At 46.7% G+C, this 20549-nt stretch overlaps 1 protein-coding gene across 3 annotated transcripts in view; it reads right to left on the bottom strand.

Moving 5' to 3' along the window:
- LOC147120408 (myosin light chain kinase, smooth muscle-like) overlaps nucleotides 1-20549 on the bottom strand; it is a 604168-nt gene that overhangs the window by 50030 nt on the left and 533589 nt on the right. For all 3 annotated transcript variants that reach the window (XR_015078189.1, XM_085986292.1, XM_085986291.1), the window contains exons 26-27: nucleotides 5380-5597; nucleotides 2849-2972 (exon numbers count right to left, since the gene is read on the bottom strand). Coding sequence is in view for 2 of the 3 variants with exons in the window: in XM_085986292.1 (XP_085842418.1) it covers nucleotides 2849-2972; nucleotides 5380-5597 (342 nt within the window). In the remaining variant the exon portion in view is untranslated. The remainder of the gene's footprint in view (nucleotides 1-2848; nucleotides 2973-5379; nucleotides 5598-20549) is intronic.

Here is a 20549-nt window from a genome sequence, read left to right as displayed (position 1 = left end):
TCTGCTTCTTTCTCTGTCTTTAAATCTCATTAGTTAAAACATAGAAACATAGAGATAGGAACAGGAGTAGGCCATTCGGCCCTTCGAGCCTGCTCCGCCATTCAATGAGATCATGGCTGATCTTCGTCTGAGATCATAGCTGATCTTACCAGTTCAGTACCCCGTCCCCGCCTTTTCTCCGTAACCCTTAATCCCCTTAGCCTTCAGAAATATATCCAATTCTCTCTTGAAAATATTTATTGAATTAGCCTTCACAGCCCTCTGTGGCAGGGAATTCCACAGGCTCACCACTCTTTGAGTGAAGAAATTCTTCCTCATCTCTGTTTTAAATGATTTGCCCGCTATTTTTAGACTGTGGCCCCTGGTTCTGTGCTCCCCGGCCATTGGAAACATTCTCTCTGAATTCAGCCTGTCCAGGCCTGCCATAATTTTATATGTTTCGATGAGATCCCCTCTCAATCTTCTAAACTCCAGTGAGTACAAGCCCAAACTATTTAATCTCTCTTCGTAGGTCATTCCCGCCATTCCAGGTATCAGCCTGGTGAATCGCCGTTGCACTCTTTCCATGGCAAGAACATCCTTCCGCAGATGGGGCGACCAAAACTGTACACAATACTCCAGATGCGGTCTCACCAGCACCTTGTACAGCTGTAGTAAGGTATCCCTATTCCTATACTCGAACCCCCTTGATATGAAGGCCAACATACCATTTGCCTTCTTGATCGCCTGTTGCACCTGCATGCTCTCCTTCAGTGACTGGTGCACAAGAACACCCAGGTCCCTCTGCACTTCCCCATCTCCCAATCTATTGCCATTTAGATAATAATCTACCCTCCTGTTTTTACCCCCAAAGTGGATAACCTCGCATTTATCCACATTATAGTGCATCTGCCACGTATCCGCCCATTCCCCCAACCTGTCCAAATCGCACTGTAGCCTCCTGACATCCTCATCAGAGCCCACCCCTCCTCCTAGTTTAGTGTCGTCAGCGAATTTGGAAATATTGCATCCAATTCCCTGATCCAGATCATTTATATATATTGTGAACAGGAGATCTACTGTTGCTCCATCGCTCACCAAGGTCCCAGATGCCCCGTTGACCTCATTATCAGCTCGGACGTCCAGCAATTTGTGGCGCAAAATATTTTCGAGCGGAAGGGTAAGGAAAAAAATCTAACAACCTGGGCACACAGCAAAATGCCCCGCTCCAGCAAATTCTGGGCCATTAAGGCTTCGTACGTATAATAGATAGATACAAGTGATGCATTAGCATTTGAAGTGGGAACTTCAACAACAGGAAAATCATATCCTAAGCTTTAAATAAATTTATATTTATAAAATACAAACTGTCTATATTATTATTGTGGCAAAGGTTTGATCTATTTTTGTTAGAATTTCAGGTATTTTTAGAACCATTTTTTCTCTCAATGGTTCAACAGTAGTTCCTGTAAGCTAATATTGTCCATAAGTTGTATCTGCTTAGTAATCTATCATTGCAAAGTTGTGTGACTCAAGAATGAACAATTTCACCTCTTCAATGATCTGCTATTGGAATAAACATAGACTTGCACGATACATGTACTTCGCAACTGTGGATCCGTAGCTCAGATCAGATTGCACAGGCTGAAGAACTAATTTTGTTTGCAATAAAACAGAAATACGAGGCAAAATGTTCAGCAAATATTAAGTAGACAATCTATAAATAAACACAGTCAAGAAAAGTCGCTAATTAGTCAATTACTGTAAATAAAAACATTTTCTGAAGACGTGCGATAGCTTTCTGTACCAAAATATGATATAATACTGTTAACCTTAGCATAGGGAATTCAAAATGAGTCCTCATCCAAATCAAATAGCAGGATTTCAGATGTACAGATTCAGAAATACATTTTAACCCATTAATTCCTTTGAAGTCACATTCTCAAACTAAATTAACAATATTGTATTCACAAACCCAGAGGATGTGAGTTCAAATCTCACCATGGCTAATTGTGAAATTGGCACCAAATAAAATGACAATGAAAACTGCTGGTTTGTAAAAACACTACTGGTTAACTAATGTCTTTCAAAGAAGGGAACTTGCCATCCCTATCTGCTCTGGCCTACTCGTGACTCCAGTCCCAGCATAGGTTGACTCTTAGTGCCCTCAGGGCCACTAGGGATGGTATTAATATTGCCTAGCCAGTGCCACCCACATCCTAAGATCAAATAAAAGAAAATGCCAATGAGCAATATTACAAATAATATAGAAATAGAATGCATTATTACTGAGTGGAGCAAGATAGAGTTCATGCAACCCAGTTAACAGGAAAATATGTTTGTGTTTATAAAGATTCAACAAGTTTGTAAGTTTCCAGACAAATGTGCCTGTTAGTTAAGATTTAACTAGACATTCAAAATAGATACAGAATTAGCTTGCTCAGATTAAGGAAACCACTCATATTTGCATCAATGCATTCATTAGTAATTTAAGTGAATACACCAATCAGATCTAGGATCAAAGACACTGGGGATGATTTCCACCTTCATCGGCCACCTGTTGTAAAACCCATCAGATTTTCAGCCCATTGGTTTAACGCAACAGGCGTGAGAGACACTCTGCCAGATTACTGCCCAGGCTGAGAAGGTGAGAATTATCCCCACTATTTCCTTTGATTAAAAAAAAGTGAAACAAAGCTATTCGCAACTCATGACAACTGTTAATTAACGATTTGTTTGAGAAATAGTCGGGGTAAAAATGGGGGGGGGGTCTGTTTTGATAAAAATATAAAAATTATATATATGTCTATTTTGCATAAGTCCATGATATAATCAGGCTCACATCAAGGTTGCAATTGACTCAACTTACAAGATGTAGCAGATGACTCCTATGCTCCACATATCTGTTGCATACCCAATTGGTTCATAGTTGATAACTTCAGGGGCCACAAATTCAGGTGTTCCAAACAGTACCTTTAGAGAGGATGTACTTTCTGGAAGAAACAGCAAAAAGATCAAGTTGTGCGCCAATGCTTCCTTCTCTGCTGAAACATGTAGGACCTTATTGAGTTCTGGCAATATACTACTCATTTCCAGAGGGTCACTAGTTCATTTCTAGCCTTACAAAAGATTTCAGTTAACTGTCTATATCGGATAAGGTTTGCCAGTGAGTTGCTCCATTTCTTGGAGGAGGGGTGAGAGTAAAGACAGGAAGTAAAACAAGAAGAGCAATGTCACCCTACGACAGAAGCACACCTTATTCTGGAGTACAGGTGGTAAGGTGAAGCACTCATGAAGCAGCTGTGTTAATGCATAACCGAGGGATTAGGAAAGGAAATGTGGGAAAAACACCTGTTACAAACCCAAATCAAATTACACTGAGGACGATTTTCAGCTGCCGCTTGCCTGGTTCTTGTTTGCAATATGGACATCCAGCCATTTTCAGGCTGGCCGGTAATTGAGCGCACAGCACCCCCACCCGAAAAGAAAGGAAGACTAGCATTTACGTAGTGTCTTTCACAACCTCAGGACGTCCCAAAGCGCTTTACAGCCAATGAAGTACTTTTAAAATGTAGTCACTGTTGTAATGTAGGAAACGTGGCAGCCAATGTGCGCACAGCAAGCTCCCACAAACAACAATATGACAATGGCCAGAAAATCTGTTTCTGAGTGATGTTGATTGATGGATAAATATTGGCCAGGACACCAGGGAAAATGTTCCTGCTCTTCTTTGAAATAGTGCTATGTGATCTTTTCTGTCCACCTGAGAGGGCAGACGGGGCCTCGGTTTAACTTCTCATCATTGGAGTATGTTAACGAGGGGCCTGACTCTTGTTGGAGGGCTCATTCTGAGAAATTCAATGGGCTCTGTCTTTAAAGGGGCCACTGGATGCCGCTCAAAAAAAACAAAGGTAAATTTTATCCAAGAATGCGCCTCCTGAGGCCCACATAAAAACTCTCGCCTGTTGTCTGCAGGTGCGAGTCCCATCTGACTGTCACCTGGCAACGTCAATTTTCTGCCGCCCCCCTCCCCCAAAAGGCCTGAAGTGCTGGTTTGGTGCAGGCAGCATCCAAATGAGGCCCGTGCCTGGGCCTGATGGCACTAACAACAGGGGTCCATCGCCCGCCTGTTGTACACTTAAACTGTAAAGCGACCTCCTCCCCCATCCCTCCCCTCCTGGTGAGGGTCCGTTTGAGCTGCTGCTGCTATAGGCAGGAATAGGTAGGAGGCTGCTTACATATGCAAATCGGGGTGCTACCCGTTCATAGGACCCCAACTGTAAATTTCAGGTACAAATGGGCAGAGTGTGCACTGTGCATGCTCTTCCCATTTATACCAGGCAGTGAGTGGCCTAATCAGTGGTCCCTCCCAAGACAATCTGAAACTTGTTTTGGGGGAATTCTTGTGGTGCCAGGAGGAGCAGGAGTGCTCCTTCTAGCCCCACAAATATACTGCAGCCCACTACCAGCCACTTGTGGGGCACCGCCCCTCCCTGTTACTATTGTCATCCGGCTCAAATCGCCCAAGAAGCCACAGGATTTATCGTCCTTAAACTTTTTAATTCACTTAAATGCCGGGAATTCCCTTGGGGCTTCTCTTGCTCTGCCCTGGTAACTTTGGCAAAAGTTCCGTGAGCAGCCTGTTTATGGATTCAAACAGGGATTCCACCAAAGTTACGGCAGCGGAGTGAGAGTGAGAGAAGCTCCAGGGATGGGGAATGGGAGAAGCCCCAGGGATGTGAATGGGAGAAGCCCCAGGGATGGGAATGGGAGAAGCCCCAGGGATGGGGAATGGGAGAAGCCCCAGGGATGGAAATGGGAGAAGCCCCAGGGATGGGATTGGGAGAAGCCCCAGGGATGGGGAATGGGAGAAGCCCTAGGGATGAGGAATGGGAGAAGCCCCAGGGATGGGGAATGGGAGAAGCCCCAGGGATGGGGAATGGGAGTAGCCCCGGGGATGGGGAATGGGAGAAGCCCCAGGGATGGGGAATGGGAGAAGCCCTAGGGATGGAGAATGGGAGAAGCCCCAGGGATGGGAGTGGGAGAAGCCCCAGGGATGGGGAATGGGATAAGCCCCAGGGATGGGGAATGGGATAAGCCCCAGGGATGGGGAATGGGAGAAGCTTTAGTCTTCTGCAACATGGCACTTTCTTTGCAGTTGACTGAATTCTGAATTGACAGTGGCTGGGAGTTAACTACATTATTAGTGTTTTAAAAGAGTTATTGTGAGTCACTATGACAGGGTTTAGATAAGGCCTTATCTTGGACTCGTGGCTGAAAGGTATAACGGACCTGATATCTCTCAGGCCTACCAACATTTAGTGGGATCACTCATGCACAGATTCACATCAAACAGCAAGGACGAAGTTATCAAAGCTGGTATTTTAGTGGAATCATTACCTAATCTTCGGGCAAGTCCGAAATCAATAAGCTTTATCCTTGCTCCTGTTTTGTTGACACACATGATGTTTTCTGGCTTTAAGTCGAGATGTACAATTTCCTGCTTGTGGATGAACTGCACCCCTTCATTAATTTGTAGCATGTATTTGATGCACTCCCTCTCAGTCAACTCAAAATCCTCATCGATTATTCTCTCAAACAGCTCCCCTCCTGAAACTCTGTGAGACAATAAATTATATTGTGTGAATAATTGAAGAAGCAATGGGGAGAAACACAATAGTTTAACACACTGATTATGTATCTATTGATTGGTAGGGTGTGGGTTTATACTGTTAGGCATTCTTACGTTTTGTTGGGATTCGGGTCCATTGACTTTGGTGGAATATAAAATTGGGCGGGGTGTAAAACAACCATCTGACCTGAAGCTGCCTCGCTCCTGCGGGGCAGGTTAGGTTAAAATTGGGACTTGAATGTGTACTGGGCACTTCCACAGAGCAAACTTTGGGTCTCTGTTGATGTTGAATTTGGAACAATCGATGAGTTTATTTGTCGGTGCACCACTGACTGAGGGGAACCCATATATCGGCAGCATTAGTGCAGTGAAAAAAGCAGCTTGTGTTTGCCCACAAAGTGAAGACACTGCAGGGAAATGCGATTGAAAGCATGGAGGGAGGAAAACTGGGTCAGTAGCCCAAGCCACCGTTGTGTCCCACCTGTATTTGATCCATTCAATGTCATATTCTGCACATTTACATTCCAAAGTAAAATATCACAATGTTTATGTATAGAATTGCACTGGCAGAGATCTGGGCCTAGGACCTATAAATTCCACGTGGTGAATTGCACTGCTTTTACACCAGTGGAAAATGCTTGTGCCTGCTGATGGTCTGGAGAGGTATTTACACCAGAATTTCCTGGGTCACTTCATGTACATATCCATTGGAGCAATGATTGGTTAAAACCATGCAAAATAGGAAACATGGGTGAATGGAAATTAGAGTGCAGCCTTTTAAAAAGCCAGATTTAGCTGATGAGTGCACCAGCATTCTGCGGGTGCAGGTAACTAAAGCACAATCTTGGTTCAGTGAATTGACTGCCAGCTAGCTAGATTGGATGGGCTTGATTTTGCCATTGGGGGCAGGCTGGGGCGTGTCAGGTGGTTTTCGTGTCAGGACCCCGACTCCGATGTGAAGTGGGAAAAAAGTGCGATTTTGCCTTAATTGGGCATTTGATTTCCAGCGTGTGGGAACCCCTGGCCCAATGAGTCTTTTCATACAGAAAGTTGCCTCCGATGACGTCTTCAATGCTGCTGGATTTAAGGCCTGCAAGCAGCCTTGCTTCTTCTGGAGACTTTAAACTTTATGACCATTGTTGTGATCACTTCATTCAGCAACTATGTCCAGCAGTAATCCAAAGTGTGCTCCAAGGTTCGATGAGGCCTCCCTCCAAGCTCTGGTGGAGGGAGCAAGATCAAATAAGGAGGTGCTTTTCCCTTCCTCAGGGAGGAAAAAGCCTCCCCAGCAGACTAAAGCTGTGTGGCTGCAAGTGGCCCAGGAGGTCAACTCCATCTCTATGTGCCGCAGAACCTGGCTGCAGTGCAGGAAGAGGTTTCATGACCTTCTCCGTACAGCAAAAGTGAGTATGACTTTCCCATCACCCTCAATCTGATCCCATCACCTCTCCTCACCAGCACTCTGCTTTGCCAACCTCTTCCTCCACATCCCACTTGACACTGACATCCCTGCACCATTACCTATTCCCTCTCTCTCTATGGTCAAATTCACCTAACTATTCGACCATGTAGCCCTCACGCTCCCTATCACTGTGATGCAATGACAACAACTTAAAACACACAGGGAGGGCCCTTTGTCTCCTTCTAAGCATCTATGCTATGGATTCTCTACACTTACTCCTTCATTCTCACTCAAACTCCACTTGTGTCCCTCATTGCAGGAAAAGAGAGCCCACAATAAGAGGGAAAGAGTGAGGACAGGAGGAGGGCCACCCTCAGTAGCCCAGCTCACCACCTCGGACGAGGCGGGCCTGGAAATCACCGGTGTTGAGGAAGATTCGCAAGTGGGGGACAGACAGACAGGCGCATCACAGCAAGCTGGTGACAGAATAGTTTGACATCTCTCTCATTGACATTGCATGAATGACTGATAACGATTCTGATGCTCTAACAGATTGACTTATGATCATCTGCACAATTCAATGTGCATGCAACCTTTACCTCACATCTCTAACTCTTTCCTTTACTCTCCCACAGGACCATCAACAGCCCCCGTCTCCACTGTCCAGGAGGAACAGCCTGAGCTTCAAGACACCTCAGAGGAAGCTGCAACCTCTGAGGGTGTAGCGTCAGCAGAATTCAGTGCACCCAGCACCAGCGTAGATACTCACACCTCGGTGGGACCTTCGCGAGATAGAGTAGTGTTGCCACCTGGTGTATCACAGCTCACAAGTGAGCATCAAGCGGTTGGTGGAGACAGGGACAGCAGAGGAGAGTCCTCGTCGGAGGGCACAGGACTCTGCCAGCTCGGCTCAGCTGCATGTCGACCCTGTGCCTCCGGGTCCATCCAGAAGGAGAGCGGTGCTGGAACTCCAGGAAAAGGTGCAGGAGTCTCTGGCAGGTTTTGTCTCCAGGGTCGCTGCGAGTGTGGAGCGAATGGAGGAGTCCATCGCTAACATGAGCAGAGCCTTTGTGGAAGCATTGGCGCATGAATGCATCACCACGGAAAGGATGGCAACCTCCGTGGAAAGGGTGGCTATGGTAGAAGAGAGGATGGCTACGGTCATGGAGGAGCTAAGTCGCCAGAGTGTTGAAAACATGGTTATTGTTCAGAATAGACTGGTATCTCTTGAGGAGCGATGGTCAGCTACTGAGCATAGAAACCAGACCTTCATGGAAGTCCTCTGGAGTAGGACTTCCAGTGCAGAAACGGGTCGTCATGGCCCCCCTGAAGTGCAGCAAGGTGCTGTCAAGCCACTTGCTAGCTCTGAAGTGGGACTGACCCACGAGAGGGATGTTGGTGGCAGACAGCAAGGAAGTGGGGGCTCCTCGCCAAGCGCTCATACTACCATGCCACTGCAAAGCCCTCGGTCAGAGCCCCACCAGAGTCCTCACCCAACTGAGATGGGCGTCTCATCCCCTGCACAGCCGCAGGAGCAGCAGACTGTTGCCGAGCCCTCACAGGTTTGCAACCCCAGAGGACGGCCACCAAAGATGTCGAGACAGGAGCAGCAAGAAAGTGAGCAAGGGGCCTCCACATCTGCTGAAGCCACAGGGGAAGCATCACGTAGGAGCACGCGTAAGAGGAAGATAATGCACAAGTAGTCACAAGGGTAGTCACTTGGGTATTATGTTGTGTTTATTTTTGAAATGCCATCAGTTGCTTGTTGTGATAAAAAATTCTGACGGCAAACTGTTGTCATTTCGCAAATGGGACTCATTGAGGGCTTAGAGCAATTGCAATTGTCAGCATGGTGGTCAGAGTGATAGGAATCCGCAAGTTCTTGTCCATTGTCGATGCTCTGGTAAGAAGGTGTGAGACAAAAGTGTTTGATTGTGCAGGCTAAGCAAATCTGGCCAACATGAGTGCGGCCCTTGCATTCCGGGCAGCAATGTGGTCGCACACTGTCATCTTCTGGCCTGTGCAGCTTCAGGTGGGTGAGCAGCAGCTTGGTGCTCCTGTTGTTGGTGCTGCTGTTGGTGCTGCTGTTGTTCATGGTTCTGCTGCTGCTGGTCTTCGTCCGAATCTGATGTCCAGGAGGAAAGGAAATAAATGGTTCCCATGCTTCTGGTATATGCCTCAGTTGAGGAATTGCTCAGTCAAGGTGGGGAGAGGGGTTTCCCAGGAGGTCACACTGGAGATGGGCGTCAGGCTCCAAACTACCACAACAATGAGTGTGCCTGCTAAAAGTTCCCCCAGACCTGAGACAACAAAGTTCTGCCACCTGCAAATGATCATTGGTGAAAACTCCTTTTTAATGGTGGAGCTGCAGCTGTTAGTAAGCAATCCACTTGTGAGGCCGCCAGCATTAACTGGCATGTTCCAGAAGAGACGTGCAGGACGGGGGAAAAGTGTTAAAATCAGAAAGGCCTCTCAAAATGGAATTATAGAGGCAATTAACTGGTTGTTAAGTGCCTTAATGGCCTATCCCGCCTCTGAAACCCTGATTCTGGGAAAATTGCTCGGAGGCGGGATCGGAGCCGCCTGCCATTTTTTGCGATTTTAACACCTCACACGCTTCCAATCCCACCTCCTCGGGCCTGGCAAAATCGAGCCCGATGTCTCACGACTGTTTTTCTACCACTTTGCAAGAATATCTAACACAGGAGCGCTTGACACTGGCAGGCAAAGAAGAGACAAGGACATGGCACAAAGGCAGGGAAGAAGATGACACAATTTCACAGATTCTGACTTGCAAAATTTGCTGTATGAAACAGAACACATAGAAACATAGAAGATAGGAGCAAGAGTAGGCCATTTGTCTCCTCGAGCCTGCTCCGCCATTCCATGAGATCATGGCTGATCATCCAAACTCAGTACCCTGTCCCTGCTTTCTCCCCATATCCCTTGATCCCGATAGCCTTAAGAAATATATCCAGCTCCTTCTTGAATATATTTAATGAATTGGCCTCAACTGCCTTCTGTGGTAGATAATTCCACAGGTTCACCACTCTCTGGGTGAAGAAATTCCTCCTCATCTCTGCCCTAAATGGCTTACCCCTTATCTTTAGACTGTGACCGCTGGTTCTGGACTCCCCGGCCATCAGGAACATCCTTCCTGCATCTAGTCTGTCTAGTCCTGTTAGAATTTTATAAGTTTCAATGAGATCCCCTCTCATTCTTCTAAACTCCAGCGAGTATAAGCCCAATTGACCCAATCTCTCCTCATATGTTATTCCTGCCACCCCAGGTATCTGTCTGGTGAATCTTTGCTGCACTCCCTCCATGGCAAGAACATCCTTCCTCAGATAAGGAAACTAAAACTGCACACAATACTCAAGGTGTGGCCTCACCAAGGCCTTGTACAACTGCAGCAAGACATCCTTGTTCCTGTACTCGAATCCTCTCGCTACGAAGGCCAACATACCATTTGCCTTCTTAGCCGCCTGCTGCACCTGCATGCTTACCTTCAGTGACTGGTGCACACGGACACCCAGGTCTCGTTGCACTTCACCTTCTCCCAATCTATTGCCGTTCAGATAATAATCTGCCTTCCTGTTTTTGCCACCAAAGTAGATAACCTCGCATTTATCCACATTATACTGCATCTGTCATGCATCTGCCCAATCACCCAACCTGTCCAAATCACACTGGAGTTTCTTGGCATCCTCCTCACAGCACACACGCCCACCCAGCGCCTGCAAACGTGGAGATATTACATCTAGTTCCCTCGTCTAGATCATTAATATATATTGTGAATAGCTGGGGTCCTAGCACCGATCCCTGTGGTACCCCACTAGTCACTGCCTGCCACTCGGAAAAAGAGCCGTTTATTCCAAATCTTTGCTTCCTGTCTGCCAACCAGTTCTCTATCCAAGTCAGTACCTTGCCCCCAATCCCTTGTGCTTTAACTTTACACGCTAATCTCTTATGCGGGACCTTATCGAAAGCCTTCTGAAAGTCCAAATATACCACATCCACTGGTTCTCCCTTATCTATTCTACCAGTTACATCCACAAAAAATTCCAGTAGATTAGTCAAGCACAATTTACCTTTTGTAAATCCATGTTGACTTTGTCTGATCCTGTCGCTGTTTTCCAAGTGATCTGCTATTTCATCTTTTATAATGGACTCTAGCATTTTCCCCACTACCGATGTCAGGCTTATCATTCCCCGTTTTCTCTCTACCACCTTTTTTAAATAGTGTGATAACATTAGCTACCCTCCAATCCATGGGAACTGTTCCAGAGTCTACAGAATTTTGGAAGATGACCAGCAATGCATCTACAATTTCTAGGGCCACTTCCTTAAGTACCCTAGGATGTAGATTATCAGGCACTGGGGATTTATCGGCCTTCAATCCCATCAATTTCCCTAACACCACTTCCCTACAAATACTGATTTCATTCAGTTCCTCCCTCTCATTAGACCCTATGTTCTCCGACATCTCTGGGAGGTTATTTGGGTCCTCCTTTGTGAAGACAGAACCAAAGTATGTATTTAATTGGTCAGCCATTTCTTTGTTCCCCATTATAAATTCCCCTGATTCTGACTGCAAGGGACCTATGCTTGACTTCACCAATCTTTTTCTCTTCACATATGTATAGAAGCTTTTACAGTCAGTTTTTATGTTCCCTGCAAGCTTACTCTCATACTCTATTTTCCCCCTCTTAATTAATCCCTTTGTCCTCCTTTGCTCAATCCTAAACTGCTCCCAATCCTCAGGTTTGCTGCTTTTTCTGGCCAATTTATATGTCCTCTCCTTGGATCTTATGCTATCCCTAATTTCCCTTGTTAACCACAGTTGAGTCACCTTTTTTGTTTTATTTTTATGCCAAGCAGGGATGAATAAATTCTGTAGTTCATCCATGTGATCTTTAAATGTTTGCCATTGCCTATCCACCGTCAACCCTTTAAGTAACGTTCCCCAATCCATCCTACCCAACTCGTGCCTCATACCATCGCAGTTTCCTTTATTTAAATTCAGGACCCTAGTCTCTGAGTCAAATACTTCACTCTCCATCTTAATGAAGAATTCTATCATCTTATGATCGCTCCGCCCCAAGGGGCCTCGCACAACAAGATTGCTAATTAATCCTTTCTCATTACATAATACCCAATTTAAGATGGCCTGATCTCTAGTTGGTTCCTCGACATATTGGTCCAGGAAACCATCCCGTATACACTCCAGGAATTCCTCCTCCACAGTATTGTTACTAATTTGGTTAGCCCAATCTATATGCACACATCTCTAATTTCCCGTTTACTACCATCCTCAACCTTAGCATTACTGTTTGGGGGTCTGTATACAACTCCCACTAACGTTTTCTGTCCCTTGGTATTTCTCAGCTCTACCCATACAGATTCCACATCATCAGAGCTAATATCCTTCCTTACTATTGTGTTAATCTCCTCTTTAACCAGCAATGCTGCCCCACCTCCTTTTCCTTTTTGCCTGTCTTTCCTGAATATTGAATACCCCTGGATGTTGAATTCCCAGCCTTGGTCACCCTGGAGCCATGTCTCCGTAATTCCAATTATATCATATCCGTTTACATCTATTTACGCAGCTAATTCATCCACCTTATTACGAATGCTCCTCGCATTAAGACACAAAGCCTTCAGGCTTGTTTTTTTAGCACTCTTAGACCTTTTAGAATTATTATTTACTGTGGCCATGTTTGATTTAAACCCTTGATTTCTCTGACTGACACGTTTGCTTTTCTCCTTCCTGTCTTTTGCTTCTATCCTTGTTTCCCTTTCCTCTGTCTCCCTGCACAAGTTCCCAACCCCCTGCCATTTTAGTTTAAACCCTCCCCAACAGCACAGGAGAGATAGCGAGCTGCATGTTTGTGGCAGGAAAACTACCAAAAAGGTCACTTGTGCTATGTGGAGGTAGGTTGCACTGGCACTCATAGCCACAGATAGAGCAGTGTGGTCAGATGACTATGGCTGTAGGTCCTCATGCAGTAGGTGACAGAGCTCCCCTATTGTCTCCTTGGTGAAGCACACTCATAGGCAATGTCATACCTGGTCCTGAGAAGCCTTCTCTGTGAGTGGAGGTGGGAGTGAAAATCTTCCACTGGCCTCACACTGTAAGAAGCAGTGAGAAACAAGTCCAGATCTAGGTAGGCAGAATATGAAAAACAATTGCTGCAAAAAGACATTCCTAGCTGCAGAAATTGCTGCTGAATTGCGGTCTGCAAACCTGTCACATCTGCCAGTCTCGGATGATCCCATTCAAACTAATTCTCAATCTAACTTAGCCCAGCGCACTGTGTAAATGCAAGAAACTCAGAGGTACAGTGCCACAAGCCCTCATTATAGTACATATAAATGAACTGAAATTTAGCAGTTCAATAATTGTTCTACATTTGGTTACTAAAAACAAATCAATTTGAGTTTTAGGCAACCAAGGTAGAGGTTTCTGGTTGTATCATTTAAGGGGACATAATGTCTAAGGGGAGTACATCCTTTATAAAATACTATCCACCTTCTGCATCTGAAGAAAATAATAATTAATACATTTGTTCCTTTTGCCTTATGGAGACCTATATCCTTTCCCCTCTCAGCTATTCTATGCTATTATAGAATCATAGCAACTCGCTAGCGGCATTTCAATGAGGCCTTAGGCCGGCACAGACCAGCGATCACAGATCTGCTCAAGGAAAAAGTAGGAAAAAAGGAATTAGGTTAGATTACTTTGTCAATTGAGTTAAAACAACTGAAAGTAAAAGTTGCTACTGTATATTCAAAAGGGGGTGTTTCACTTTCCTTCATTAAAAGGAAAGTAATTCAATTGCAACTTAGATTATGAAGTTTCATAAATTTCTTATACATAGTGAGTATTGTAGATGATAGATGCTTGCACTGGGTAATGGAACATTTTTTTTGCATTCGCAACTAGTGCTGCATCAAGCATTCCTATGTTAGGTATGGCACGGCCCAGACACAATGCAGAGCTAACCTTCCATGGCCCTGGCAGAAGATGTAAATGCCATCCCCAGAGCATCATTCCACTTTGAAACCGTGACTCAGAGTATGGCTGCCAAAATTGGGATGGCTTCATATAATAGATTTATTTTATTCCACACCAGACTGGGACCAGCCAAACATATTTTGCTCATGGCCCTTAACACTGTCAAAAAAGTTCATCCTTTCTGTCGAAGTTAATTTTGAGCTTAACGATGAAAAGTACAGTTTCTTCCACTGTGTGCAATTCAGCTCTACTGTCCCCAAAATCTCATTAAATGAATGCTGTTTTTTAATTTTGACTCTTTCAGAATTTATCTTTTTGGAGGCTTGTTTTAAAATTATAAAAGATGTAATAGCAGAGCACTTGGAAAACAGTGACAGGATCGGACAAAGTCAACATGGATTTACAAAAGGTAAATCGTGCTTGACTAATCTACTGGAATTTTTTGAGGATGTAACTTCTAAAATAGATAAGGGAGAACCAGTGGATGTGGTTATTTGGACTTTCAGAAGGCTTTCGATAAGGTCCCGCATAAGAGATTAGCATGTAAAGTTAAGGCATATGGGATTGGGGGCAAGGTACTAACTTGGATAGAGAACTGGTTGGCAGACAGGAAGCAAAGAGTTGGAATAAACGGGTCTTTTTCCGAGTGGCAGGCAGTGACTAGTGGGGTACCGCAGGGATCGGTCCTATGACCCCAGCTATTCACAATATATATTAATGATCTAGACAAGGGAACTAGGTGTAATATCTCCAAGTTAGCAGACGACACAAAGCTGGGTGGGCGTGTGTGCTGTGAGGAGGATGCCAAGAAACTCCAGTATGATTTGGACAGGTTGGGTGATTGGGCAGATGCATGGCAGATGCAGTATAATGTGGATAAATGCGAGATTATCCACTTTGGTGGCAAAAACAGGAAGGCAGATTATTATCTGAACGGCAATAGATTGGGACAAGGGGAAGTGCAACGAGACCTGGGTGTCCTTGTGCACCAGTCGCTGAAGGTAAGCATGCAGGTGCAGCAGGCGGTTAAGAAGGCAAATGGTATGTTGGCCTTCGTAGCGAGAGCGTTTGAGTACAGGAACAAGGATGTCTTGCTGCAGTTGTACAGGGCCTTGGTGAGACCACACCTTGAGTATTGTGTGCAGTTTTGGTTTCCTTATCTGAGGAAGGATGTTCTTGCCATGGAGGGAGTGCAGCGACTATTCACCAGACTGATACCTGGGATGGCAGGAATGACATATGAGGAGAGATTGGGTCGATTGGGCTTATACTCGCTGGAGTTTTGAAGAATGAGAGGGGCTCTCATTGAAGCTTATAAAATTCTAACAGGACTAGACAGACTAGATGCAGGGAGGATGTTCCCGATGGCTGGGGAGTCCAGAACTAGGGGTCACAGTCTAAGGATAAGGGGTAAGCCATTTAGGACACGGATGAGGAGGAATTTCTTCACCCAGAGAGTGAGGCCAATTCATTAAATATATTCAAGAAGGAGTTAGATATATTTCTTAAGGCTAAAGGGATCAAGGGATATGGGGAGAAGGCAGGGACAGGGTACTGAATTTGGATGATCAGCCATGATCTCATTGAATGGTGGAGTAGGCTCGAGGGGCCGAATGGCCTACTCCTGCTCCTATCTTCTATGTTTCTATGTTTTGGACTCAACATTGCTGGGAAATGGAATATTTTCCCACTTTGTTCACCCTATGTCAGGATCAAGCACTCACAGTAAAATTCTCTGTATTCGGAACCCAAAGTCCCGATTTTAAACCAGTCTGCATGGCATGAACATGGGCGGGGGGAAGGTCGTTAAAATGGCAGTGGGGGTTGCGCTGCACTCCCGATGCATTCCTGTCACCCGCAGTTTTAGCAAGGTAGAATTCAGGCGGGGGAGGTCCTCCCACCCCGGAGGATACTAAACAACAACACCAAGTTACATTTTTATAGCGTCGTTAACATAGTAAAACATCCTGAAGAGATCACAAAGTCTCTGTTTGAAGAACGGACTCAGTCGAGAATATTTTGTGGATTTATGGGATTTTTCTGATGGTGTTTTCCCTGTGATGGGATCGCCCTGTGCAGATACGTGAAAAAACTGGTTTGTTAAAACTCCAGAGAATGCATGGCAGTTGGCTGTGACAAAAGAACTGTCAGTCATCCAGAATGTATGGGTTCGCCCGACAGTCCTGGAAAAAGGAGGGGGGCCATTGACAAAGTGGCTGAGGACCCTGAGGCACCCATTAAAGTTGAACCTATTAGAAAGCTACTCTAATATGCAAAAGCACTTCTCACCTCTATCTCAGAAGAGAAGCAGAACAATGAACCCACTAGCCTAGCCAGCCAAAGAGGAGCCAGTTTTTCCCAACACAAAGATCGAGAGATGTCTCAGACTTAGGGCCATTAGTCCAATCACGGAATACTCATGGGTCTGATGATGGCCCATCACTGACTAAAGCACCGGAGTGCTTAGAAACAAAAGGATCCTTTTCCACCATTCTCTGTCTCGCTCTCCCGCTCCACCAAGATCGACCTAACAAGAAGTACCTGAGGAAGAAGCCGCTGAGCAGAGCGATCGATACCGACTGTGTGTGGTGGTAAGCATGGTCTCGAGTGTCCCAAGCCGGTAACCAGATATCCCAGGTGAGCTGGGTGAGGTGTAAGAGCTCGGAGTTTTCTCAGAAGTGAAGTTTTTGGGCTATTCCGAGGGTGGGATCTTCGTTTGGTTCAGCCAGGCAAAGGGGTTTATGCGACTGGGTAATTCGTCGGTAGGGGTGGAATTAGAGTCCACCATAGCAACAAGGGAATTACTGCTTGTTATAGTCTCCAGTTGTGTACTGTATGTATGTTGTTTGTAACCTGGATCTTATTCTCCACAGAGACAGTGATTTCGTTTAGTCGTGCATGTTTTAGCCAGTGTATGTTAGACCAAATAAATATAAGTACAATTTTTCACTGAAGCGTTCCTGTCCATGACTTATTCCATTTACACTCTGAATAATAATTTCCGGGTATAGAACTTTTGTAAGGCGGGGGCGATTCGAACCGTCCGTCTAGCAATTGGGCTAGGATCAAAACCGCTTACATCTCTTGGCGACCAGCGGCAGGACCTGGGTTAAAGGAGTGTAAATCAGTCATGGACAGCGCTTCTGGTGAAAGATCCCAAATGGAGGAAAGGATTTTTGCATATGTGTTTAAGAAGGTTAACGTCACTAAGAAGTGGGTGCTAGGCTTGTTGCGTGCTTAGCGATCGGTGGACGCAGCGGCAGAATGGACGGAGGGCAAGGAGCATAGGCGCAGCATTGAAAAGGCGATATGGCTTGTCTGTCTACAAAGACAAGTCCAACTGCTAGATAATCAGGTTGCTAAGTTAGAGGCAGAGCTCAGGGAGTCCGAGGCACAGTCAGACGCAAGGGCTGTGACGTAAGAAAACTACTAGGCACTTGATCTAAGCGTTAAACAAAGCCTTAATCAACTGTTTTACAACATGGAGGCCTAGTTGTGTCCTTCACTAGTTCCTGTTAAGAATGTCCTGCACAAGCTGGACCCGTGCCCGAGTATTTATACTCTCCCTGGACAGCGCCACCCGCAGGCCGCTCAGTATTATTTCATAAGTCTTTCTTTCATGAATGACTGATTTATGTCAGGCTGTAGTAGGGAGCAGGTTATGCACGGAGCTAAGGGATAAGAAGCAGGGAAGAATAAGCCAGGAGGAAACCTTCCGTAACCATAAGGAGTTCCTGCAATGCCAGGTAACTGAGGCAAAGGGGAACGAGAGGGTGATTAGGGAGGAGAACGCTCGCTTGTCGAGTGAGGTAAAGGTGCTGGGAAAGCAGTTGAAGGATATTCAGGGGACATAGAGTCGCCAGTGCTGGAGGGTTTGATACGGGTAATCATGGTCCTTGCCAGGAGCAGATCTGGAATTTGACCGATGCTCTATCTAAGGCCAAAGGGATGGTCTGCTTGGTAGCTCTGGGAATGGCCCGGGTAGATGAGGAAGAGCAGGAGGGAGATAAAGAGGACTGTGAAGCAGAGGAGGACGCTCGACCACCGCCCGAAGTGCCGGGACCAAGACCCATGTGCCCTGTCCGGCAGCGGAAATACAGTGCGCCTGTAGGTGGTCAAGAGCAAGGAGCACTGCAGAGTGACTTCGTGGTCCCATATACGACCCCCCAGCTGCAGGCAATGGTCTCTAACCTGACCAAACTGAGCAGCAAAGGGGACCCATCTGTTCATTTTACGGATGTGGAGCAGGTAACGGGGATCAATAATTGTAACGAAGCTGAGACAGCCAAATTACTTTTATTTTCCCTGGATAGTAGGTTGTACCAGTTGCTCGCAGCGGATAGCAAGACGGGGCAGGGTATGTTAGAGAGGATAAAGGATGACATCCTAGAGGCTATGGGCCTCAATGATGGAAGTCCCTTCTCCCGAGTGGAAAGGACACTGCAGTCAGCTGGGGAGGCACCGCAGGCTTTCACGGACAGGCTTTGGCCCGTCTACCGGAGTGCCTGTGCGGGGGTGCCCGACCCGGTGCAGCTGCAGGGGGAGCCTGGGGCTCATTGGCTGAGGACCCTGGTGGCGAACAGCCTGCCCAGGATCAAAGCCAAAGCAGAGGGGTGGTTCGATTCCAGGGATCCCCAGGCCACAGAAGAGAGTGTGATCCGGCAGTTAACTCTCTCTTTTAAGAATGGTAGGGGTGAGGATGACAAACCAAAGGGCAGAGTATACGAGTTAAAGCCTAGTGGAGGCAACGTTAGAAGAGAGTGGCGCCAGGAAGGGGGTAGCTCAGAGAAGAAGCAGGGTTGTTATGGGTGCGGGAGTAAAGGGCACTGGAGGAAAGACTGCCCAGTCTCTGACAAAAGGAGCGGGAAAGGGAATCCTCCAGCGCCAGTGCAGAAAGCCGCAGCTATGGCAGGAAGCAGCACTGATTCGTTCGCGGTATTAATGGCTGCTCTCCGTGCAGTCTTTCCGGCAGGGCAGGGTAGGGTGGACGCGGCAGCGGGCAGCGTACTCCCATCCGCCCTGAACAATCCCGACCCATGACTAGAGGCTTCTCAGCCCGTTTACCTGTGCCCACTAAGTTATGATGCTTGGAAGAGACTGTGCGTGAAAATGGGGTAGAGAAGGTGTAAGGGACCTATCTGCTGGACACTGGAGCTTCAAGCACCATTGTCTATGCAGATAACCCGACCACATCACCTCTATCGAGCGGGGTCCCATAAAACTTAGTAGGGTTCACCGGGAATGAACAGGCTGGGTCTTTCTTCATCCCGCTAGCCATCGATCTAGGCACATTCCATACGGAGTGGAAATGTGTCCTGATGCGGTGGGAGTGGGAGGGAATAGGCATTTTGGGGGAAGACTTCATACTGGCCCACAAGATATTGGTGGATTTCCGGAATCACTGTCTTTGGGGGGCAGTATGCATGGGAAAGGAGAAGGAGGTGGTAGTTATACCAGGGAAGCAAGGCAAGGGAACTGTGTGCACGATGAAGCCCAAGGGTAGTTATGACCTTGAACTTTTGGTCACTTCTACCCCGGTGGAGTGCATAGCGGATGTGTGAGCCAACCTCGTGGCATTCGCTACACACAAGCACGACTGTGGGAGGGTAATAGGGGTGGAGATCAGAGTAGAAGGAGACCCCATGGCCCGACCACAGAAACAGTACAACTTCCCCAGAGAGGCAGAGGCGGATTTAGAGACGGCATTGGGATCACTGGTTGAGCAGGGTGTGTTGAGACCCATAGCAACCCATGTGAACTCTCCGATTTGGCCGATTAGGAAACCGGACAATTCGTGGAGAGCCACTAAGGACTATTGGGTTCTTAACAAGAACATCCCAGCCTGTGCCCCCACTGTTGCAGCCGTAGCCGACCTGATCAGGAGTATCCCAGCATCCGCGAAAACATTCACGGTGCTGGACATTTCGAACGGATTCTGGTCTATCCCTCTCAAAAGGGAGGACCAGTATAAGTTTGCATTCACTTTCAAGGGTCAGCAGTACACATGGACCTGCCTTCCCCAAGGGTTTCATAACAGTCCTTCTATTTTCCACCAATGTATGGCCAACTGTTTAAAAGTGTTCAGCAGACCGCAGCGGCTTGTGCAGTATGTGGACGACCTGCTTTTGTTCTCCAACGAGGGGGAGGAGCATGGCCCACTGCTGGCTGAGCTGCTGAGTCTGTTAAAGGAAGCTGGGTTCAAGGTTAATCCAAAGAAAGCACAAATCGGCCAGCAGGAAGTAAAATTCCTTGGGCTGACCGTGCGTGCTGGGGAGAGGGCCGTCGATGAGGCGAGGAGGAAGGCGGTACAGGAGCTACCTGCCCCGACCATGGTAACGGGGGTAAGATCCTTCCTGGGACTCACAGGGTACCGCAGGGATTTCATAGAGGACTATGCCGCTACGGCAGCTCCTCTACTCCGGCTCCTCCACAAGGGAGTGGGCTGGGAGTGGGATGAGGACTGCATGGCAGCTTTTAGTCGTCTGAAGGGAGATCTGCAGACCGCACCGGCTTTAGGA

The sequence above is a fragment of the Somniosus microcephalus genome, chromosome 4 (genome assembly GCF_052327205.1).
Source record: "Somniosus microcephalus isolate GS21.2 chromosome 4, FLI_Smic_1.0, whole genome shotgun sequence".
Lineage (NCBI taxonomy): Eukaryota > Metazoa > Chordata > Chondrichthyes > Squaliformes > Somniosidae > Somniosus > Somniosus microcephalus.
The sequence above is the reverse complement of the archived record's forward strand: the minus strand, read 5'-3'. Positions and strand labels throughout refer to the sequence as shown.